Genomic DNA, 25,121 nt, shown 5'->3' on the forward strand with positions numbered 1-25,121 from the left:
ATGGAAAGTGATCAACAGATTTGGATTCCCATGGCATACCCAGCAAGATTAAATAATTTTTGCCTAAATTTTCAGAAAGAACGAGAGATGAATCCATACACTATTCGCTCGTAATGCTCGAGGAAGTCGTCGAAGTTCCTTGGGCAAGTCAAGCAACCACTGATCTGGATGAGGAACAGTGACCGAGCAGAAGACCGACTCTCTTGCTCTATTTCTGGGTTCGGATTCAAGGTCGACGCTGGAGGACGGAGGTGTAGCAGCTCGGGTTCAAGGATGAGGAAGGAGGATGATGTCGTGGTAAGGTGACATGGGGCGGCGTAGGTGGGCAAGGATAGAGGAGTTGATGCTTAGGTGGTCTTTTGGCTTTGGGGTTTAAGAGGTGAAGACAAAGGCTAGAAATAAAGGGAATGCAAAAAAGGCATATGGAAACTAAAAAGAGAAAAGGAACGCAGGTAGCCGTTCTGCGCCTCTACAAGATGGACAATAAGTGGGTCCTACAAAAGGTGAGTTTTTTTTTTTTTTTTTTTTTTTTTTGTGTTTTAAGAAAGAAAAGTTAACCGGGTTTAGTTGCCAAACAAACTTGGGTTTGTTTTGGGGATTTTTGAGTGATGAGTAATGAGTTACAGGGTGATGAGTGATGATATTTAGGTGATGAGTGATGTTGCAACCAAACAAGGCCTTAGACATTCATCTTTAAGGTAAAAATACAATCTTATTCATGTTATATATAAATAGTGCCTTAAAAACATGATTTCAATTCAACATATCATGTTATACAACAATCATTTCTTAGAAACACCATTTCAATTCTCCATATTAGTTTGGATATCAAACATCCAAACCTTTAATTTTTGGATATCTCTAAGGTAAAAATTCAATAATATTCATATTATACAAAAAAATCGTGTCTTAGAAACATTATTTCAGTTCTACATATTAGTTTGGATATTAGACATCCAAACCTTTAAGGTTTGGATCTCTCTAAAGCAAAAAATTCAATAGAATTCATGTTATAAAGAAATTATGACTTAGAAACATTATTTCAATTTAACATCAAAACCTAAATAGTGTACATTGTGGATTCTTTTGGGAAATTAAGGGTGAAGTTAGAAGATTGTTTCATAACATCAATATAGATTTTTCTTTTTCGATTTCCCTTAAAAAAAAAAAAAAAAAAAAACCAAGAATACCCAAAACCCAATTGTCTATTTTCTATTTTCGATTTAGTTTTCTCTCATGTATGTTTAGTTGAAGGGATAGAAAATGAAATTTGTGTAAATTTACCATGATATCGCTATCAGATAAAACAAAAAGTAATACATTATGTTTTTATTAAAAATTTGTGTATGAATGGACACTTTTTTTTTTTTTCTTTTTTCTTTTTAGTTCAAAAACCCAAAACTGAATTCTAAAAAAAAAAAAAAATCAAAACAAAACAAAACTAACGAGCAAAGAAACAGATGTGCACCAAGGGGGGAAAAACCGCATGGCACAACATAAAAGAAAAACGTTAAAAAAAGTTGAACAAAATGACAAAAAAGGAAAGAAGCAGTGGAAGAATAATGAACGTCGCTCTGGGGGTAGTTTTGTCCAAAATACCTAACATTGTTTTCCCTTGTATTTTTTTCCCAAATTTGGGAGATTGAGTTTTGGTGGGCCAGAGAGAAAACTACTCGGCCCCACCATTTTCTCTCCTTCAAAATCACTCTAACTAAACACCACTCTCATCCAAAATTTCTTCTATTTTCTCTTCTTTATTTTTCATCCCCCACTTTTCACCCCAACCAAACGGACCCTTAGTGATAGTATATTTGTGCAATTAGTGATTCCCAACAATGGCTTATATATATAATAATTTTTTAGATAGATAACAAGGGCATATATTAAGCTCAAGCAAAATAAGGTTGACCCTTGTTGAGTATTGAAGAAAAATGGTCCAAGCGCCTATTGAGTTGCCTAGAGGTATAGGGATTTGTTCATTTTTCAATATATCTGATTTTCCCCCATTTTATGGAAATCCAATTCAGTCCAACAAAATTTGGTGATCTTGAAATTCCATCCAACTCTATCCCTGCCAACATAATTGATGTCCTTGACATGAGAAATATCACAGCTACTCATACTCAGTATCTTGCCAACATAATTGATGTCCTTGACATGAGAAATATCACAGCTACTCATACTCAGTATCTCGTCAATGGGAAAGAAACTAGAATAGGAAGATACTTGGACAAAAAGTGGAAGAATTATGGAAGCTTGATATAAGGCAGTGGAGGATAATTGTGGTCAAAATCATATGGCATTGGCAAAGCTAATTGGCCTCAAAAAATTTACGACTATTATTCTTGAGAAACACCAACATAATAGATATCATGAAATTTCAATGTCTTGTGAAAGACTTAAAAGAATAAAAGTATATGGAATTTCAAGATGGTCAAGCCTGAACACAGAATTTCCGAGACAAAGTCAATTACTTTGAATACATATGTTTTACTTCAGAAAAAAAGAATTTATATTTTAGTTCTTGCTATAGAAAAAAGGCTTGCAAGTGTAAGAAGAGTGCTAGAGTGAATTTAGATCATTTTTAATATAAGCCTTTTGAGCTTTTTCTGAAATAGTGAATGATCCTGTGATTGGTGAATGAGTCCCAAGTCCTAAACCTTAGCTAAGTGGAGTCCCTTACTAGACTATTAAGGAGGTTAAGTATGTTGCTCTGCTCAAGTGAGTAATTCCTTGAGTTCTATCCCAATCTCCTTTACTTTTTTTGTATTTCTCAACTACTACTATAGTAGCTGAGAAGATATACAAGCGGCTTATCTGGGAGGAAAAAGGGAAGGGAAAAGCAGTAATATGGAACCTATGAATTGAAATTTTAAATTCACCAAAAGGGATAAGAAAATCAATTTCTCCAACGCAATTCAAATATAGACAATCCAAGTAAATGAGCCAAATATCTTTGGCTTCCAATCATATATGTTAAACAATATAGTATAAAACAGACAGTCCTAATATACAAAGATAAAAAGAAGTTTCTTGGGCCTTGATAGAAGCCAAATATCTTTGACATCCAGTGTTCATTTTGGTGCAATGTTTTAGTCTCAAAGAGAAAAAAACAATAAGTGGACAAAGTGCCCCCGCTATGCTCATCCATTCGCTTCTTTTATCAGCTTCATAAACTCTTCATCAGTGCTCTTAAGCATCAGTGGCAAAGGGACTTCCACTCCACTCTGCAGAACCTCCTCATGCCTAGGCTTTATCCTCTTCTCCAAACTAAAAGCAAAATACTGAGGAAACTCTTTCAATTCCTCCAACTTCTTCATCATCACCCCAGCAAAGTACTCAAACTTGGGCTTAAAATTTTTCTCTATACTGAAAGTGAACAATGCTGGGCACCTCAAAACCATATCCACAGCCTCATCTTTCGAGAGCCCCAAAGTCTCCAAATACTTCAACTTGGGAATAAGGGTGTTCTCTACACTAGAAACCAACAAGACTGAGTCATTGTAAGCCAAGGCCTCCAAGTCTTTGAACCCAATTCTCTGAAGGTAATACAAAGCTGGTTTGAGCTGGTCTCTCACACTAGAAGCAAGCAATCGTGGGCACTTGTTGATGACCACTCTAAATCTATTTTCTGGGACTCTAAGATATTGTGAGAGAAAATTGAAAACTGGGATAAGGTCAGTTTTGACATTAGAGGTGAGAATTCTGGGACACATGCCAAAGATCCTTGGGAAGTCCTTTTGTTGAATCCCATTGGATTGGAGGAAGGAGATGATGGAGTGGATGGATTCTAGAGTAGCTGAGTGAAGAGAAGGGTTTTGGGACAAGGCCTTACCTGAGTCAACACCCATAATTTCAAGGCAGAGGATTTTTTCTTTGATTTGGAAGGAGAGGTTTGCATGAGTTGGTGTATAGAGTGGGTGATTTTGAAGAAGGCTTTTGGGTTTTGCAGCCAAGTTGGTGTTTAGTTGTTGGCAATTTGGTGGTGGGAATGATGGCTTCTGAGGAGAGAAGCAGAGGGAGGAGTGTAGTGCTGTTGCTCCTGGAGCTGGCATGGTGTTCCAACAGTGTTCTGTGAGTTTGTGGCCGTGTGGGAAAGAGAGTGAGTGAGAGAGAGAGCCTATTGAATGAGATGTCATCCGGTTGGTTTTATTTTTTGCATGTGGTAGTGGCACGTGGCAGATTGCTTGAAAATAATTGGTTAAGATTGGATTTCAAAGATTGTACAAGCATAAAGCAATAGATCTACATCACATCCCCAATAAATCCCTAACTTGTTTTGTTTTTTTTTTTGTTGGGTAAATACGAAATACCACTTACTTGTTTAACCAAGCCTTTTTTACCTTCTTGTTGATGAAATCATCAATCTTGGCATCCACTTCTTAATCCTCAGTTACACAGACCTTCCCTTTGTTGGAGAGATAAACACATTGGAAAGCTTCTTTGGAGAGACACACTTTAACCCAAAAAACTTAAACTCAATAGGTGTGTGCTCAATTATGTTATATTAACTACTTATTCTTCTAATTTTTATTCAATGCAAGACTTTACTCACACGTGTACACCTAACAATCTCCCTCTCACATGTGAGTCTCTGCCTCTTTGTGGGTTTCAAGACCTCTCTATAGGCTATGAATAAGTCTTACTTGCTCCCCGTTGCCTAATGGGCTTTTTCCTTCACTAGTGCACTATCCATGGGCCTTCATATGTCAACCCCGCACATCTTTTATCCTCCATGGAAACCTCGCACCTCATCGTTGTCTAGCACCATTGGCAATAATACTCCTTTGTTGGGCCTTTTCCAAGATCGTTTGTGTGGGCTTTATGGATTTGCTTGGTGTAATATATCATCCCCGCTCTAACTGCGAAAGGAACCCACGATAACCTTTTCACCTTTGCCCCATACCACCATGAGCTTTAATACCACTTGTTGGGGGGATAAATACATTGGGGAGCTTCCTTGAATAATTAATATAATATATAGAGACACACTTTAACCCAAAAGGCCTAAACCTAATGGATATGTGCTCAATTATGTTATATTAACTATTTATTCTTCTAATCATTATTCAATGTGGGACTTTACTTAGACGTGTACACCCAACACCCAACACCCTTCCGTCAATGTGACAGGCCTGCAAGCCTCAACAACTTTAATATCATCCTCTTGAAAGTGTAAAAATGCAGACTTACACTCGCAGAGTTCTTCATCTTCCTTGCCAGGAGCTTTGTTGGTACCTCCACAGAAGCTGGCTTTGTATCAGACTTGCTTCTACATCAGCTCCCTTCATCTGGCTGTATATCTCATCTTCTTGAAAGTGTAAAAATGCAGACTTACACTCGCAGAGTTCTTCATCTTCCTTGCCAGGAGCTTTGTTGGTACCTCCACAGAAGCTGGCTTTGTATCAGACTTGCTTCTACATCAGCTCCCTTCATCTGGCTGTATATCTCATCTAGGCACTGTTCCTCTTGTTCTTGTTCTTGTTCTTCATTTTCTTGATGGGGTTGCTGAAAAGTGTAATGGGTGTCTGAGCTTTCTACCTTAAACTTCCCAGAAGATTTGTTTCCCTTTGTAGAAACTATTATATATATCTGTTTTGGAGATTGCTTTCTTTGTTGAAGAACGTACATAGTGAATATGCTTATACTGTGTATGTGACATTTAAAGCTAATTGAATACAGCAGAGGATGGAAACGTGAATCTTGACAATTATATGGATGAGAATTATCTGATCATTAATAGCTCAAATTTGGTGGGAAATTGCTAGTCTAGTTGAAGGTGCAAGCTTACCTGATGCATGCTATCATACTCATATAAACAAATTCAGTAATCTAAACTATGGGAAAAAAAAATTGGAAGTGAAATTTATAATCCAGTAAGTTTTCCACTTAAGATAAATAAGCCTCCAATTCGTGATTATAGCACTAACTCCAACTTTCAGATACATTAAAGGTAGTTAGCAGCCCAAGCTGGCGAAAAGTAAAGAAAAAATTTTCTCCAATTATCATGCGATGGTACAGTAGTATAAACTAGTCTATTTGCTTGCATAAAAAAAGAACTTTGTCCACTTGCAATGATGTTAATGCTTCCTTGTAGCAAAACAAGACTGAATTAGATAGTAGACAAGGAAAAATTTTAATTGAACTTTAAACTATCTGGAATAAAATTTAATTCAATTGTGTAGATCAGTGTAAAAGGTATATATCTTAGCAAAATAACTTTCTTTTGTTAAAGATTTCCAAAAAAAAAAAACAAAATCTTCGGTTAAAATATATATATACATCAAAAGATCTTCGGTCAAAATACACTTCCCGACTAGGGGTTCTTTCAATCTAACTCCAAAAACACAATGCCTGCAATGTCTCTTTGTCATCTTGGGCACTCATAAAATATGGCTTCCACCATTAATAGGTCATTGACTTCATAACCTTTTACACATTCAATACTTGTTCTTCAAGTTATTGCCCTTAGACTTACACATTTGACCAAAGATTTTCATGTCAAGATCTTTGTTTCTCAATGTTGTAACAAAATTGGCCATATATGGTCGTGCAAGCTTCCTGCAAACAAAATGGAAAGTTCAAGGAAAAATACTGAACCATTTTTCGGTAAGCATGAGTGCCAAAAAGATCTCACCTCCATCAAATGCTAAACCCTTTTTTTTCATAACACAAAAATTAAGAATGGGAGAATTTGAACCCTGGATCTCTTCATTGGAAACACCATGAGATGCCAACCAGTTGAGCTACAAGTCTCTTGGCCATCTAGCACTACAATGTTTTATTACTCTTCACTTCTTTAATCACCTTGAAATTATAGTACTTGGGGGACCTTTTAAGTATGGTTTCATATTTAATGGGAATAAAATGAAAATAGGCCTCAAGCCAGAATGCCACATCGTGAGATTCAGAGTATAGAACAGAAAATTCTTTGTGCCAAATCCACTAATTGAACCTGAAGCATCATAATAAGAAGTGAAATAATCATACCTATGAGAAGGATTCCATTGAAATCAACATAAAATGACTTTAATCTTTTTTTTTAAACGAGACAAGTTTCCTAGATGATACATCCTCAATCAACCAATTCAAACCATTTGAACTTCACAACTCATAACTAGCAGTATGAATAAAGGATGTGCTTGGATTAACCAAAATAAAGCTCCAATAAGCAAATTGATCCAAATGACCAAAAAGGTATCTCCCCAATCAATCCACAATAAACCAATTTGAAACCCAAAACGCATATTCATTAACATTCAAGACTGGACTAAGGCTAGCAAAAACAGATGAAAACTATTGACATCAAGTTATTTTACTTGCCTAGTAACCCTCATGTACTTTAACGAGTTTACAACACCAGCTTTAAACCATGCCTCTTAAGTCAAGTCATACACAATCATGTAAAACAGCCATGTCCAATCTGATAACTTCTATCAAATTCTTCAACAATTCTAAGATAGACAATTGGAAAAACAATAACTTTCTGACCAGTTGACTTTTATATAAGCTTCACTTTTCCCTTAATAGATCCAAAACTAAATCTATTCCCGCCATTTTTGGTACCTTCTATCCTAAAACCAATCACAAAGACAGAAACTTTCTTATCTTTTTACCATACCCAGTAAGGAAAAAAAAATCAACTTGCTGGGTTTTCTCATAGTTTCTTGAGAAAATTACAGGGTTTGGTTTGAAAGACAAACACAAATCTGCATGTATAGATAGTAAACTGATCTCTCTTTTGTTTGTGTTTATAAATATTAAATAATAATATAGTACCTATACCATATGTATTGTCAAGCTGATTCTCAAGAAACGCGTCAGAGTAAGAGGAAGCAAAGGACACCAGAGTGAAGAGATGACTGTTGTGTTGACTAAATGAGTAGAAGGAAAGACTATATTTACATTTATATAATTACATTAAAAATTAAGAAAAAGAAAAAGAAACCAGAAAGAAAGGGAAGGATTTAATTAAATAGTAAAAGAAAGAAAGCTTAAAGCTTACATCTTTGAGCGTTGAAGAACATAAGAGCCATGTGGAGGGCAAGGGTGTAGTTGTCAAGGGGAGGATGTGTGTGGCAGTGGCGTGGGAGCGTCTTGATGATAAGCCTATGTTCGCCTTGCCACCCCATTAGACGTCCCTCACATTAACAAGCTTTCATGACTTTGAGGAATGCCACCACCAACCTCTACCGACCATGACGCCTATGTCTTCATCACCTCCACCCTCTTCTCTTTTTTCCCTTTCCTCTCTGGCAGAACACACTATCGTTAATGGTAAGACCAAAGTTTATTTTAGTTTAGTTTGGTTAATCATAGTTAAGGTTAAGTTGTTGGCTTTTAAATCAGGTGGCATATTCTACACCGTTGATTTCTCCCTTTTAAATCCTAGCCTTTAAATGGAACCTCTCCATTTCACTTTGAAATGGAGAGGATCTGGATCCAAAAGACACTTCTCATGGAATACTATGATTTTTGGTTATGCTCAGGCTTGCATAACTAGAGTTTAAAAGACACTTGTTAATAGCATATACAAAAATTCTCACTAGGGTTTCGAACCACAAACATCAGGCTCATTCCTAGGGTTTCAATACTATTGGGCTATCACCTAAACCCCATCAAGTAAAGAATTGAAATCAGACAAGTAACCTGGGTTTCTGATTTGTGCAGTTAAAGCCTTTAATGTTTTGCATATCTCTGATGCTCTAGGATGCGCAGGACTATCAGAGAGAAAAGCATGAATCTCATTTCTGAGTTCTATCCAGCTGCAGCCTGGTTGCTTCTCCACTCTACTCTTTTTCATCAGTACCCTAACTCTCTCAACCTCCTCCCAACTAGCAGACTCAGCATGCATATTTGACAAGAGCACATAATTTGAAGTTTTATGGGGTTCAAGTTCTAAAAGCTTCTCAGCTGCATGTCTACCAAGTTTTAGATTCCGGTGTACCCGGGAAGCTCCAAGCAATGCACCCCATATTCCAGCATTCGCTTTGATCTTCATTCCCCTCACCATGTTGAAGGCTTCTTCTAACCTCCCCGCTCGGCCAAGCAAGTCAACCACACAAGCATAGTGCTCAGCCAAAGGTTCAACACTGTATACTTCAGACATGCTTTTAAACAATTCTAAACCATGATCAACTAGGCCAGCATGACTACATGCAGACAATACTCCAACAAAGGTGACTGGATCAGGAGCTACCCCATCAACAAGCATCTCTTCAAAGAGCTTTACAGCTTCTTTGCCGTACCCATTTAAAGCAAACCCAGCAATCAAAGAATTCCAAGATACAACATCAACATTATCGATATCTTTGAACACAAGTTCAGCATCAAAGACCCTCCCACTTTTAGCATACATGATGATCAGAGCATTGCTAACATATAAATCATTCACATAGCCACTTTTTACAACCAGATGGTGAATTTGCTTCCCAACTTGCAAAGCTGCAAGATTGGCACATGCACTTAGTCCACATGCAAAAGTTGACTGATCAGGTTTCTTTCCTTCCTGCCCCATCAACATGAAACTCTTCAGTGCATCCAAATATAGCCCATTTTGCATAAAACCTGTAATTAGAGAATTCCATGAAACTGTATTCCTTTGACCCATCTCCTCAAATATTTTAATTGCTTTATCCATCTGTCCCACTTGAGCATAACCAACAATCATAGTATTCCATGAAACCATGTCCCTATTGACCATTTGTCTAAATATACAGTGAGCATTGTCCATTCTCCCACACTGAGCATAACCTGAAATCATTGTGTTCCAACAAACAATATCATGGGTGGCAATCTGACAAAATAGTTGACTAGCTTCATCCATCCTTTTGCTTTGTACATATCCAGAGATCATTGCTGTTTGGGCCACAGTATTTTTGTAAGGCATGCGGTTAAGATATTCACGTGCTTCATCAATCTTACCAACCCGAACAAACCCATTAATCATTGTAGTCCATGATACAGAATCCCTCTCAGGCATTTCCATAAATAGCCTCTTAGCCTCATCAATTTGACAGTTCTGAACATATGCTGCAATCATTGCATTCCAAGAAACCACATTTCTACTTGGCATCTGATCAAAAAGTGTCCTAGCCTTAACAATCTCACCATTTCGTGCAAACCCAGATAACATAGTAACCCACGAAACAACATTTGGGTTCGGAATCTTTTCAAAGAAATGCCAAGCAGAATCCAAATCACCAACCTCAACAAACCCGTCCACCATCATATTCCAAGAAACCACATTCCTCTCGTCCATTTCTTCAAAAAACTGCAACCCCAAACGCATTTCCCCATTTTGAGTATAACCTGCTAGCATTGAATTCCATGAAACTAAATCCTTGACTGGCATCTTATCAAACAATTTCTTGGCATCATCAAAGCGCCCCTTCTTTGCATAACCAGAAATCATTGCATTCCAACAAACACTGTCTCGCTTATCAGTAAGCAAATCAAATAGCTTTCTAGCCTTTTCAAGCTCCCCATTTCGCAAAAAGTAAGTGATCATTAAAGACCAGGAAAAGCGGTCTCTTTTAGGCATTTTATCAAAAAGTTGAGAAGCTTCCTCAACCTTGTCATTGTGCAGATAACCAGCAATCACAGAGTTCCAAGAAACCAAGTTTGGGTAAGGCATTTCATCAAACAGCCGACGTGCTTCACCTAGTCTACCGTTCTTCATATAAGCCGAGATCATGGAGTTGTAGCTTACAGTATTCTTTAGTTTCATTAGTGAAAAAAGTTTAATGGCTTCTTCAATCCGACCCGACTTACCCAATTGGGTAATCTTCAGATTCTGGTTAAACACATGGCTTCCTTTCTCACCTATCAACCTGAGCGTCATAGCTCCTTCAGAGTTCAGCCACTTGCACAAGCAATCCCTGTGAACTTCTTTTATTTTTTTTTTGCCGCCAAGGTCCTTGAGCCTAATCAAGTCATGGATGGCACATAAGGCCACCCATGTTTAAACAACAAGAAACCCACTAGCAATAGGACTCGCTCAATTTTGTTAGCTATAATATTAAGTCCAAAAATTCGATTCGATGTGAATAAAATGAAGAGCAAGGAAACTGAAACCAAACTAAACAAAGGGTAATGGAGAAGGGAGTAAAATTGGTAAATAGCTAAAAAGAAGCTTTGCTATGAATGGTCAACAAGAGCCTTGACCATGTCAGTCCGGTTGAGAATCAAGGAGACCACCTGAGTTTCTACAGTGGTTGTTGGTGGGTGGGTGGCGCAATGGTGGCTGGTGAGAGACGTGGCCCGTACGACGATGGGGACTTCGCGTGAGGGTGGTGGTGGCAGCAGAGACTGCGAGGTTGAGACTTGAGACTGAGCAGATGGGGAGGAGGGTAAGGTCGGTGGGAAAATAGTGTTTGTGTGCGCGCGCGTGTTTTTGAGAAAGAAAAAGAAAAACGCGGGCTAGAGATTTGTAGTATATTGTAAAAACTGTAACTTAACTGACTACTGTTGGCGCTAAAGATTATTAGCTAACGGGGGAGTGTTTTTTGAGCGTAGTTTGTTAGAAATTTTTTTTTTTTTTTTTAATTTTTTAAATAGGCAAAATCCATTTTTACCACAACTCGCATCCCGCGTCCTATGGGGATTAGGAAAATATTTTTTTAAATGAAATCATTTTAATCAATAAAGTTTATCTTTTTTCCATTTTTATCCACATATTATGATTCTTGCAAATTTGATAGCCGACAATATTGACTTCTGAGGAATGTAAATATTAAATTTTTTTTTTATAAAAAAAATTGTGGCAAAAACCCTTAGGGATCAAAATAACAAATGAACTAAATTTAGAAGGTGCAATTTATACTTCTGTCAACATTTTACGATGACTTGGTAGTGGCCAATAATCTGTAGATTCTGTACCTCGCATTGCCATAAAAGGACTTATTCCACTCTTTGCGGACTCAACCGATGAGGGTAAAGTTTGGAATTGGAGCCCTGCCGTGAAACACGTTTATCTTAGAAGGGAAAAGAGAAAAGGAAAAAGGCAAGAAAAACAAATACTTACGGGAATTATCCACTCCAACTTTAATCTAAAAACATCATGAACACCTATATCTCAACTAAAAACAAATTCCTTTTTTATTTTTTTGGTTGATAATCTGTTAGTTACATTGGAGGAAAGGAGATTTGAACTCAAAATATTTCTATTGGAAACACCAAAAGGTGCTAACAAAATTCCAATTAAGAACACAAATTCATGCAATAAACAAAGATTCACAAGTCATACCATACAATTGTTTGGCGCACAAACAATTCGAACACTTCACAATAAGCTTTTAACAACTAATAATAAACGCCAAAATGCTCAGACCAATTGATTAATTACTTATTTTATAGATCATATCTTCAGCTGCATTTGGGTTCATTCATGTTCCACAAATAAACACTTCATTAAATTACCACAAAGAGTCAATGCACTAGCAAAGACAAAGCAGAGTTGGAGGTTCATAATCATCTCTTGACTCAGTATAAGGATCATTATTTTTTTGTTTTCAAGAAGCAGCAACATCAAACTAATGCAATAAAGTTTAATTGAAAAAGATACATGACTAAAGAAAACCATTGTGCAATCACTTTAAAAAGTCAAAATCATCTGCTTTTTGGAATGACTCTCACTCTTCAGATTGAATCTCAAAGCTGCCCGTGGCTTCTACTTATAGAGTGGTGACGAAGGACCTTTTGGCCATGGGTCCGGTGATCATCCTGCAAGAGCAAATCCAAATCATTGCATATAATGCTGGATTTAGTGAATTGTTCTCTGCAACAACTGTAAGAGATGCACCCCTTGCAAAGAGAAGAGAAACTTCTATCTTTTTTTTTCCTATTCTAATTTATTGAAAATTTTAAAAGAGCATACACCCCATGTACACAGGCAATGTACTAGGGAGGGAGAAACTTTTATCTTCCAAAAAACCAAAAATAAAAAGCTTATTCCTATATGCTTCAATAACCAAAGGCTAATATGACACCTTTCCTTTTTAGAAATGGTACACAAAATAGGGTATACACATAGATTTCCTTACTCCTGCTAAGTAAATTGAGTATCTGTAACCAACACCTGCTCCTGGAAGTGGCTGTCCAAGTGTTAATTTCAGCCAAAAAAATCATGTTTTATGCATTGATATAATCTTTAAAAGCACTTGAGTAAGTTAAACAAGTCACAACATTTATTTATTTGCAGTTAATATTTCAAAAAAAAAAAAAAAGGGGGGAAAAAATTGAGAACATAAAACAAGTTGCTAAAAGAAAACTGAGAAATTAAACAGTCTATTTCATAGGAGGGGAAAAAATTCAATACAAACCTTATACAAAGATGCTGCTGACTCAGACTGTACCGTCTGAATTGCAATATTTCCCAGTGATCGCAAAGCATCCAGTGCATCTAGGGTCAGCTGCCACCCACAAATTGCAATAGCATCCCCACTGGTGCTGGAACAATAGCTACTACAACCAGCAGCTGCAACATTTCCATTCACCCAGGGGCAAAACTGGTTGTGATGGACAATTGGATCAAATTCCATGGCTTCTTCATAATTGCTTTCCCCTTTTGGAATCCCTGAAAAAGCAAATTGTGTTCATGCATCACCCATAAAAAGTAAGAGAGCACAAATCTGTAAAATCTTAAAGCTTTAACTGAAGGGGGCAAACCACATAAAATTGGCAAGTGTAGTTAAATGAACTAGGTTTAATGGACAAGTCAATGGCATTTTTCATTTCTGAGACTGAGATTAGGATATTACCAATTCCAACAAAGCAGAAACTAACTGAAAACCCAAAATTAAATTAAATTGAGAATGAGAAGGGCAAAAATAGTTAAAACTAATCTGAGATCTGCTTAGCCACATATTCTATGCAGAGGAAGACACATTTCTAATTACAGATTTAACAAATTACAGAATCAAAAAGGTAACGCAGCACAGTTGTTTGAGTCTTAGGTCAAATGACACATATTTTGATAGTTTCCATCACAGTTCATCTAGACTACATCCTGTATTTTTTCCTTTTTTGATTGGTAAGTTACACACCCAGTGGGTCTTGAACTTGCAACCTCACCCTCCACCTAATACTTATAAGGGAAGAAGGTACCACTTGAGCTAAAGCTCATTGGCAACTGCATTGGCAGGCCAATGTACATAAGATTGAATGACAATGAAGAAACTGTTTCAAAATATAGTAAAACTAAATGAAGAAATACAATCAAAACTTAATTGAAATGAATGCATACGAAAAAGAAGCAGAAGCCACATAAAAATGCTTGTTACACCCATCAGGTGAGACACTCCATGCTGCTACACGTCAATGCATGCTTGTATTAGAGGCTTTGTCCATAATATGTGGATCCTTACATTTCAATTACACGGGGGAAAATTCAAATAGTGACTCAGTGAAGTGTGTATCTGTGTGTTTCTATTTGTCCAAGGTAGTTGTGTAGGTAATAAATCCCAAAATAACCGACAAGAAACAATATGACACCAGATCTGGATTTTATTACCCAAACCTGTATGTGTATATATACATAATACACTTCTGGTTTCAACTTCCAAGTTTCACAAATCAAGCCAACAGAAATAAAAGGACCCACAACAATATTACAATTAAAACAGTAATAATTATTGTGATGCCCTGCTACATAATATGTGAAACTAGATAGGGAAACAAATCTGAATTTCTTTAATATCTAGCTCCATTTGTTGGTCAAAACAGTTTGTGGTCATATTCATAACCTAAGGTGTGATAAATGCATATCAACTGATCTGAATCACCTTCAAATAACCAACCAGCTGTAAGGGCTTAGATGAGTAAAAATCAAAGCTGACCTAATGGTTACCATATCAAATCTCTGATGTCTTTTCTTCTTGGGCCTTTCTTGACCGTCCAAAACTTGAAATCCTTTTAATTTTCTTTTGGCCATTTTAAACTATATCTTGACTGTCAAAACTAGGGACACAGCCAGGGGTGCATCCAACCCACCAACATGACACCCTGGGTTGGTTTTTGATGGGTTGGAACTATTTTTTAGTCACAGTTTTGGGTTGATAAACGCATCTAACCCAACCCATCCCAACATATTTATAAGTTTATTTTATTACACTTATTTTAATTTTTAGTTTGATTATTATTGGTATCGTGAGAATTAGTTTTGATGAATTTGGAAATTTAGAATATAATTTAGGCACATTATGTTAACTGTAATACTTTAATGGAAAAAAGGGGCTTAAATAGTTTATGAAACCCCCCCCCCCTTTTTTTTTTGCAAGGCATGAAACATTTAAGCCCCAACCTGACCCATGTGGGTTAGGTTGGTTTCTACACATGTTATAGGTTGGGTTGGTTTCATATACTATCAAAGAAGACCATGAAAGTGAAGACTAGGAACCTGAAAAAGCAGAGAGCAATAAAGTCACAAAATTTACCTACACCATTTGCAACTGCATAACCTAACTCTACACACACAGTTGTTGTAAAAGATGATTTACCAGCATTCATGACCTCTTTCTTGGTTGTTTCATAACCAGAGAACATATTTGCGTTGCAAGAAAGAGAAGGACGGGTATTGTTCTCAGGTACTAACTTGCCACTTTGACTTATCTTTTCACCACTTTCAGCAGATTCAGTCTTAGCAGAGCCATCAATTTTTGAGCCACTATCAGCCCTTCCAACAGATCTAGATAACATTTCCTGGCTATCACCATGGGGATCCTCCCTATTAATTTCATCAGGGACAATCTCATCCATTAGTCCAGGATCTGGAGCAGATTCACCTGTCTGGCCCTGATTTTCAGCATCTTCTACTCTAGGTTCGACATCACCAACTACACTATCTGCTCTATGGACAGATACATCAGCACCATGAATTTCTGCCTCATGACTAGCACACATCCCAACACTTCCTCCACTAATTCCAAAACTTAACCCGTCCCTAGCTTGAGCAGTCACAGTCTCTGCATTGAAAATCTCTTCCCCATCATTTGTACTACTAACACCCATTTCTCCTGGGACTGCAGCAGCTGGTTGGAATCCAATGCTCTGCTGAGCCTGGTTACTATAATTCAATTCCGATGTATCATTCATGTCCAGATTTCCATATACACTAGAAGAGGGGAAGTGGACATCATCGACATCTGCTGGATAATTTTCTACACTTTCCATAGAGTCATCATTTGGACTATGGCAAACAGTATCCATTGCAATGACTGATGACGCACGTGTAGAATCCCTAGCTGATTGGATCCCTATAGGTTGGTCACTTCCATATCGAAATGATGCAACTCTGTTGCCTTCTGTGTAAAGTTCAAAGCCCATTGACTGGCTAGGACCAGCACCAGATGAATCTCTATGATATGATGAACAGTTTGTATCAAAAATATCAGAGTCACGAGCACGTTTTGAAGGCCCAGCTGAATATTGTCTGCCATCTGTGACTTCATCACCATCACGATCAATGACAGTGCCTTCAACGCTATCAGCTTGTTGCATCCTTAAGTGTGGCCTATCATCTGAGCTTCCACCTTTCTCCAAGCTCCGCTTACGAGAGCTGGGACCCCGTGATTCATATGAAGCTGCACGGTCACCAACCTCACTGCCTGCAGGCTGCCCAATTATGAGGTCCCGTCCCATATCTGCTGCATCATGAATATTTTCAGACATCCTGCCCGATTGAGTAAAAGGTAAACCTCCTGCCATCGTAAGGTTCAAATCAACATCTGGGTTTGTCTGCAATTTTCCATCATTTGTGGTTGCAACTTCATCACGGTCTTCAGTATGTTCTCTTTCCATGTCATCAGCAGCAACCCAGCCACTAATTCCACTGGCTGCACTTACCCCACGTGTCAATCCCATTTTTTTGCTTGCATCTGGAATATCAATATTGTTGGGAGTGAACCGAGCAGGTCGAGTAACTGTTAAGAAATCCGATATCCTAACTGTGGCACCACATAAGCCACAATCAAGCAAAGGTGACCTGGACTCACATCTAGAATCCTTAACTAACACTTTACTCTTCCCAGTATCTCTTTTAGCTGCCCCAGGCAGTGGTTTCTTGCTTGATCCAGGATCCTGTGATAGATGGAGCTGGGCCTGGGTAGGGCCAACTGAATATCCATTCCTCGCTGATTGAGCAGAATGTTCTTCGCAGTCTTGAACATTTAAAAGCCATCTTGGTTCCCATCCACAGACGCTTATAAGCTTCTGGGCCTGCCAAAGGACAGAGACAAAATTAGAAATACATGAGCATGTAGATTAATGGAAAAAATAAAGAATGAATAAATGTTAACAGCCAGCAGAAAGCACACAAACATATCTTACCCGAGAATATAAACACAATGCTCCATCCTGAGAGCTTTCAAGTTCTGGTATACTCTCTGGTTTAATATCTACTTCCCCTGACAGAAAGCGGTCAACCTGTGGGCCCCGAGAAACCCGCATCAGCTCAATTGCAGATGTGGCCACAATGGGAAGAGATTGAAATTGCAGAAGTCCATCACATCTATCTTTGTATCCCCCAATCAGGGCAGATTGAGGGGTTGGAGGAAACTGCACCAAGCTTTCTGGGCAGCTATTTCCCCTCCAAGGACAACTGACTTTGTGCGCAGAATCCAGCTGTTTGGCAAAGGCTTCACCAGCCTTTTGGACTTCAGCCACAAAAGAAAGAAGGAAAGAAAAGGAAAGGAAATATTAGCTAGGACAAGCTAATTCATCTGTTACTGAATCATCAAATAAAGTTCGTTTAAACAAGAAGAAACCAACAAATAGATAAACATATTTGAAATATGAAAATATTATCACTACAATTGGGACTAGGGAAACGAGTGCAACTACTATGACTCCCACTATGATGCAAGTTCAAGGTTGTCCTAAGGTTCGATGATTTGAAGGTTCATCCTACATAGAGTATAACTTTTTCTTTTTGGATAAATATCCCAATAGTATAATATGAGAAGATTAAAAAAAAAAAAAAAGGAAAGACAGTAGGATAGAATTAGCTAACCTTCGGCAGGGGCCCACGATGGTAAGAACACAAAACTCAAGTATGCACCACATGATTCACATTCAATTTTATCAACATCAACATTCATCCAACCTTTCTGAGCACAAGTCAATGAACTAACAGCCTGCAAGAAATCAGAAAGGAAAACATGAGAACACCTCAAAGTTGTCTCAATTCTATATATGAAATCAAATAAAACTTTTGGAGAAGTAAATGTTAATTTTTGCATGTGCTAACCATTAACTTAGAGTCTATGAGACACATTAACCAAAGCATCAAAAAGTATTCTAGACTTATAATTTACTTCAAGATATGAACAACACAATCAAGGCTACGGTCAAGAAAGGATTTCTACACAAGTTTCAAATTATAGTTTTAAGTTGCTGTTTTTTATTAAAGAGACCCATGGTCTATTGGTATCTTGGTATCATGTATTAATACAGAGTGAAATTTAAACACTAGGATTAGGGACTGTTAGGAACTTAGCATGCTATGGCCAGGGACAATCCTGTGTATGTTTGTCTACTTGTTTTTGTCCAGCTCCTATTTGCTTACATCCCAAGGAGGCATGTGCAAGGGGTCAAAGTGAGCATTGCAATTTAACTCTATATGTAAGTCTATATATGTCTTAATAGCATTCTTGTCAGAAATTCCAGATGCACCACTTCTCGAATATGAACTGACCTACCAAACCAAATGCAAGTAACACACAGAGGAAGCACATACAAAAGCATCATTTTACATGTTTTTTTGATAGTTACAAAAGGGGAGGGGGGATTAGAACCCTGGATGTCTTAGTTGGAAAACCCAAGAGGTGCCAACTAGTTGAGCTACAAGGCTCTTGATTTATACATATAGCCCACCTGCTTACAATAAACAATGTTTTAAGATAATAAATGTTCATTTTTCATTTGACTTATAGGTTTCATGCTCAATAATTAAAACTCTAATGAATATTATTGGTAATCTTAAGCACGTTCTCCATATAGTGACATCAATCAATTTTACTACATGATACGACATTTTTTAGCTAAAAAGTGTGCCACTATGCTCTCATATTGGGATTTTCATATATCTTAATCCACAAATCACAAATCACATAGATTTACAGACAAAATTTCATGGCCAAGCCAAGTTCAAACCTTAGGTTTCCCAAACCAATTCAAAGGCTTAAAGGTAGCCAAGCGCCTCAGTAAATCCCCTCTTTCCCATGGTCTACATGAAGGTCTTGATGATCCAAAAGCTGAACCGCCAGCACTTGTGCTCAAGGAAGTCCGTGGTGGTTGTGAACCAACACACGACAGAGAAGCCGCCCTGGATCCATGTCCATGACTGGAACCATCTCTACTGCCAACATTTGTAGGAACAGCAGGAGAGGATGCCCCAGCAGAACTGATAATGCATAAAATCATTAAGCTTTTTCGCAAAAGGAACGTATAAATAAATTTGAACTTGGCCAAATTCATAATCAGTGGTGTGAGAGAAAAGACACAGTGTCATCTACATAGACATCATTTAAACCTGAATTTACAGAGGTACATTACTCTTCTGCATGAAAATGATGTACTTTAACAAATGGCTTGCATGCAACTATAATTGCAAGGAAGGATTCATGAACTTGTAGAGACTATGTTGTTAACAAAGAATGAGCATTATAAAGCATGCTATATCAGCTGAGTAGATTCAATAATGATGAGGAGGTGAAAGCTATTTTAAACCTGAATGGTGACAAGGCCCCCAATGAAACTGTTTTACCTCATCATGTCACATGAAAAGCTGGAATGTTCTCAACAGTTGATATATAATTTATAAAAAAGGTACTACTGGATCTTGTTGATATTTATAACATAACCATCCAATGCTCATGAAGTACAAGACAGTAATTTTTTTTATTATAAATAATGGTATTTTATTAATCGAGTATTGGTATTTTATTAATAGAATAGATTGCTTCATACTCATGATGATGAGCAGACGGTAATTTAAAAGAATTATGCACAAAAATTAAGTGACTGAAATCTAGAGGGGAATGCTATCGGTAAGACCCCATGCTCAGTACAAGTCAAACAAAGTTTGAATCACCAATTATTCCAACTGGGCCATTGATCTTTCTGTATCTTCAAAATATGGCCATTTCTCTCCTTCCACAACAGCCAAGTCAAACATAATGGGACAAGGCTCCAAATTGAACAATGATATTAAAACATAGATACAAGTAGATGCTCAAGCTCTAGAGAAATCAATCCTCATATATTGAGATACGCATGCAATGAAAAAATATTAATTAGACAACTCTCCTTTAGCAGTTCAATTTTTTCTTCTACTAAAAAAAATTCATGTTTCTTTTGTCCAAAATACCCACATCAGCCCATGGCTACTAGAGGACCAAGCAATCTTCCTCCAACTATTCACACCACTTATAAGATGCTACTAGGATTGTGTATAAGAACTTAAGCATCTCCTGGAAACAAGAGCAAATCTTCTTAGTGAACTGGAAGCGTATGAAAATGCAACAAACCATGTCCTCATTATAACTTTAACTATACAAATTCTAACTGCAGTTTAATCCTGCAGCAAATTCTTTAATGTGGCAAAGCTGCAAAGAAAAGAAAATAACCCAAGAACTAAAGGTAGCCCTAGGATAGGACTGAAAGTTAATTTGCAAGTGTTATTAAAAGGTATTCCTGGAGTACGGTAATTGGTGCTCCCTCCTCTCACATTCATGGTGGGATCTACCATGAATGTGAGAGGAGGGAACACCATGTCAACGCACTCTGAGAGTACCTATTATAATTTTCCGATTAATACATGCTTGTGACTGATTTTAACCACATAACATTGTGTATGTAACTTCAGAGTTAAGTGATGTTCTTAAGACCAATTCTACATCACAAACTGATTTTTCTCCATGAGTGTTTCCATAGACTTCTTCAAAAGATTGACTTTTTCTTCTCCCCTTAATAATCTTGTTTTGTGAAAGCCTTGGCAGCCTCATTTTAAAGAGCTAGGCACAGATTCCTTGAGAAACATTAGAAGATAGTGTTAAAGCAACAAAATCACTCACCTTCAATTTGTGGTTGATTTACTGCTTTCTCATCAAACCTAAGGGAGCTCAAAGAACTCAAAACCATTCTATCAATAGTCTAGGAATAGTATGGACAAAAGGTTCCCAACAAAATATAGTTGAAAGGCATCACATATGTTCTAGAAATATATAACAGTTAGCTATGACCTAAAGATTCATTTTCTCATTTCTTTTTCTCTAAAATTACAGGAATAATCAAATTATTTGAAAAACTATGAGGAAGATGTGGATATTGTCACTAATTTAACAAACTCTTAAGGCAGATGTAAATGTCAATAATACTCATATCATAGCTTCTATGCAGTCCCACTGGTGTTTTGTATAAAAAAATCCCATCCTCAAGTCACCTTCAAGGAGGGGAAATCAAAGAATTTCACAAACTCTAAAGACAGACCTGGATGTCACTAATGACTGTATAATATCTTGGATGCAGTCCCCCAGTGTTTTTCCCATAACACTATTATTCAGGACCCATATGTTTATATTTCATACAACTTGGACCTCCATACTTCACCACCATCTCGTTCATGGCTATTCTTTCTCATTTAATGTACTTTCCTAAGTTTCCATTATTTTTCCATTGACACTATCTCCTCCTCCCCAACACCCTGAGGGCCCCGCCAAGGCCAATGGAGCCCTTAGAAAGAAAACAACTGAATGGCAAACTATTGTAAAAAGTGCCAACTCACAAATGTTAGACTGTTGATAATAGGACGTGTTTCAGGACCCAAGTTTAGAACAATACTCAACCAAAGAAAATTTTCTACAATATGTTTCACAGATCTTGGTATACCTAGATCAAGACTTAGAGGTCACTGTCAACTTAAGTACACATAAGTATCATTGCTATCCACCATTTTAGTCACCCATCTCACAACCTTCCAAAAGATTTCACGTCTTCTTTCTCCTGTTTATGTATATAAACAATGAATTACAAATATGTAGGACAGAAAAACAGAGACAACAGAAAATGTTTTCCTTTGTCCAAAAATATTTAAGCATTTTCAAAGGAAAACATATTCTGCTCCTCTCAAGCAGAAAAACTTTTCTGAAAGCGTTAAAAAAACTCTCACAGCCTCCCACAGCCTCCCGCTCTCTCCCTAATTCAATATCCTCTCTCTCACAACCGAACTCACCCGCTCCCATTCATCTCATCCCATTGCTAGTGATCTTGTCTCTCATCACCAGCACACCCCTGAATCTACCTCACCACTGAGTTATGAAGCACAAACACAGATACGGGCACCGGTGTGACACGGCAACAAGGCAATTTTTAAAAAATTAGGATATGGGTACAGCGGGGATATGTAAATGAATTAATTATTTAATATATTTTTATGTTTATTTTTAAATATTGTTAAGCATTTATTTTTTCATATAATGTTAAATATATCAATTTAAGAACAACAAAAGATAATAAAGTGAATCCATGACTAATATATTATGTTTAGAAATTAGAATACAAACAAAGAATATGATCTAATAAAGTAAATAAAAGATAACTAGATAACTGTGCATGATTAAAACTAAAAAGAAATAAAAGATAAGTGTCGCTCCCGTGCAGTGTCAAAGGCAAGCCGGGCGCTTGCCTAGGTGCCCGAGCAAGTCAAGGTGCCACTAAGGCACCTTAAAGGCTCTAAGGCAAGGCACCTTTAGTGAGGCACTCAACTTTAGAGCCTAGGCAAGCAAGGCAACCGCCTTAAGCCATGAAAAAGGCGCTACGGTGAGAACCTCAAGTTTTTTTTTTTTTTTTAAATTTTTTTTATAGAAGTTTGTTGTGAAACCTATTTTTAGATTATTAATTTCAAAAGGCATGTTATAAAAACTATTGTTAGTTAAATTATTTTACAAATTTGTTTTGTAAGACTTATTGTTATATAGAAGCTTGTCGTAAAAAATATTGTTAGAACTAACTAATAGAGCCTAAACCATGTTGATCCTATTTTGAAATAATTTGATAGACCTAATTTCTTCACGCTACACATTGAAAAACACTTCATTAAGAATTTGGTGCCTTGCTTTACTCGGGCTAACGCCTTTTTGTCGCCTCACGCCTCGGGCAATACAAGGTCTTGGAGCCTTAAGGTCGCCTTTCTCCTTTGACTACCTTGCTCCCGTGTCCCGCAATTTTTCAAAAAAAAAAAAAAAAAGATACGGCTAGGACACGGGTGCAAAAATGTCCTAGACGTGTCCCATGTCCGATGCGGGTACAGCATCCAAAATGAAGTGTCCATACTTTCTAGGCACTGAGTGAGTTGACACTTTTGCCTAGATTGCCAACCACAATCAAACCCTAACTTTCGCCATGGAAAAGCTCAAATACCAGTTATTCATCTCCCTCTGCTTCAATACTTCCATGTCTGTATGGTCATATACCAAGCATTCCACATAAGGCGACATTTACTACTGCTCCCCCCCCCCCCTTCCCCAAACTCTCTTCTTCGCCAGCTCTCTCTCAAACTGACCTCTCATTATTTTTAATTTTTGTATCTCGGGATTTTTTTTTTCAAAGTTTTACAAATTTGGGGTTTTCTCTTGTTAAGCTTTTGGAAAAATCAATAATTTAACATGATATCAGAGGAGGAGATCTTGAGTTTGATCATTGTTTTCGCTCTACCTCCCATTTAAAATGTTAAAAATCTCACGTGTTGGGCCTCACCTATTAAAAGGGAGTTTGAGCCCACACGTGAGGGTGAGTGTTGAAATTATGGTTAAGTGATTAAACTCGTCATTTCTTAATAGCTTAAGCTTTTGAGAGAATCGGCAATTTAACAGTCATTATTTGTATAGTTGCAAAATAAGTGGATTGCAGAAACCAGAAAGAAAGCAAAGTAAATCGCCAATACAACTTGCCAAATAGGACACTACACTGTTTACAGTTTTAAGCCCCCAACTTCAACTAAACCACAAGCATGCACACAGGTAGGTGTACATTTCCCTATATAGTATATACACACCAATACAACTTGCCCAATAAGGAACGCTACATTGTTTACAGATTTGGAACCCCCCCCCCCCCCCCCCCCCCCCCCCCCCCCCAACTTCAACTAAACCACACACATACACAGCAGTAACCCAATTAAGCTTCGCACACCAAATAATTGACAAAGCTAAATCCAAGTTTCCTATTTTCCTAACCCCCACATCTACAGCTCCAAAATGCCAGACCTCGAATTCAACTCCCATTTCCTTTCCTCCACTTCCTCGGCAGCCAAACAGAGCTCAGAGCTACCAATCCCTTTGCACAAACAACAAAAACCCTAAATTTACATCTCACCGAGCTAAATTTCAAAAAACCCTAATTTCATTCAATTCCATAGAATTCAACACACAAAACCAAAAATTGAAATCACAGAGTGACAGAGAGAGAGAGAGAGAGAGTAGGGTACCTCGCAGCAGGAGCAGGATCAATGGTCCCTCCGGAGCTGATAACCTCCTCTCTCATCATCTCTATGCTCTGCTCGGCCTTGGTTTTTGCCCCCAAAATTTTCGAAGCGAGTGAAAAATATGAACGAGAGAGAAAGTGGTGTGGGTGTGCTTTTTATAGCTAGAATATTGTTAACATGCGAGTCAAAAGCTCAGTCTTTGATGACGTGGATTCGAATTCGGATTCGGGTTGTATGATTCGAGTCTATGTGGAGGCTCCTTTTTTTTTAATTGCATTACACGTAGGTGTGTTTTCATAGGGTGAATTTTGGAATCTTGAGAGTATGCTCAAAAAAAGAATGTTGGGGTTCTCTTAGGTGCGAGTGCATGAATCGAGTTGAGTCCAGTTGGATGGTTTTTTTCAACTCAATTAGAGTTTGTTAGATTGAGAAATTTTTAATCCAATCCACATTAGGTTAGGTTGGAGTTAGGGTTAGGCAGGTGAGTTGTGGTTATATGTTTCATGTTGTGTAAAAAATTGAACTTTTACTAATTATTATATAATTAAATTTTTAATGAATTATTATAATGTGACTAAATTATGTTGCAAATTTTCAAATATATCAAAACTAATGTTTAAAATAACAAAATAAATCATACTAG

At 37.4% G+C, this 25,121-nt stretch overlaps 3 protein-coding genes across 4 annotated transcripts; all 3 read right to left on the bottom strand.

The window, feature by feature from the left end:
- Window positions 1-2,891: 2,891 nt before the first annotated feature.
- LOC115988501 (transcription termination factor MTEF1, chloroplastic) lies at window positions 2,892-4,134 on the bottom strand. The gene has a single exon (XM_031112076.1). The coding sequence runs from the start codon at window positions 4,053-4,055 to the stop codon at window positions 3,144-3,146; it is 912 nt and encodes a 303-aa protein (XP_030967936.1). The 5' UTR covers window positions 4,056-4,134; the 3' UTR covers window positions 2,892-3,143.
- Window positions 4,135-6,265: 2,131 nt separating this feature from the next.
- Window positions 6,266-11,642, bottom strand: LOC115989322 (pentatricopeptide repeat-containing protein At4g02750-like). Its single transcript, XM_031112994.1, has 3 exons — window positions 8,650-11,642; window positions 8,006-8,252; window positions 6,266-6,561 (listed from the first exon to the last, which is right to left on the bottom strand). Exons 1-2 carry the CDS (start codon window positions 10,841-10,843, stop codon window positions 8,206-8,208), a joined length of 2,241 nt encoding a protein of 746 aa, XP_030968854.1. The 5' UTR covers window positions 10,844-11,642; the 3' UTR covers window positions 6,266-6,561; window positions 8,006-8,205.
- A 747-nt stretch (window positions 11,643-12,389) lies between these two features.
- LOC115989321 lies at window positions 12,390-24,621 on the bottom strand. Of its 2 annotated transcripts, XM_031112992.1 has the most exons (7): window positions 24,482-24,621; window positions 19,150-19,399; window positions 18,008-18,131; window positions 17,326-17,651; window positions 15,498-17,214; window positions 13,323-13,576; window positions 12,390-12,723 (listed from the first exon to the last, which is right to left on the bottom strand). In XM_031112992.1, the coding sequence occupies exons 1-7, from the start codon at window positions 24,538-24,540 to the stop codon at window positions 12,652-12,654; spliced, it is 2,802 nt and encodes a 933-aa protein (XP_030968852.1). In that variant the 5' UTR covers window positions 24,541-24,621; the 3' UTR covers window positions 12,390-12,651. The 2 variants fall into 2 exon arrangements, with proteins under 2 accessions (XP_030968852.1, XP_030968853.1); XM_031112993.1 differs by lacking the exon at window positions 19,150-19,399 and having other exon boundaries at window positions 24,482-24,572.
- Window positions 24,622-25,121: the final 500 nt, after the last annotated feature.

Source organism: Quercus lobata, chromosome 5, assembly GCF_001633185.2.
Source record: "Quercus lobata isolate SW786 chromosome 5, ValleyOak3.0 Primary Assembly, whole genome shotgun sequence".
NCBI classification, from domain to species: domain Eukaryota; kingdom Viridiplantae; phylum Streptophyta; class Magnoliopsida; order Fagales; family Fagaceae; genus Quercus; species Quercus lobata.

Coding starts and splice junctions, on each gene's coding strand:
- LOC115989321 (XM_031112992.1), bottom strand. CDS start 24,540: ATGATGAGAGAGGAGGTTATCAGCTCCGGAGGGACCATTGATCCTGCT. Junction 18,132..19,149: donor ATTGGTTTGGGAAACCTAAG/GTTTGAACTTGG, acceptor GATTTCTTGCAG/GCTGTTAGTTCATTGACTTG. Junction 13,577..15,497: donor GAAAGAGGTCATGAATGCTG/GTAAATCATCTT, acceptor TTGCTTTTTCAG/GGATTCCAAAAGGGGAAAGC.
- LOC115989322 (XM_031112994.1), bottom strand. CDS start 10,843: ATGACGCTCAGGTTGATAGGTGAGAAAGGAAGCCATGTGTTTAACCAG. Junction 8,253..8,649: donor TGCACAAATCAGAAACCCAG/GTTACTTGTCTG, acceptor GTGTTCTGCCAG/AGAGGAAAGGGAAAAAAGAG.
- LOC115988501 (XM_031112076.1), bottom strand. CDS start 4,055: ATGCCAGCTCCAGGAGCAACAGCACTACACTCCTCCCTCTGCTTCTCT.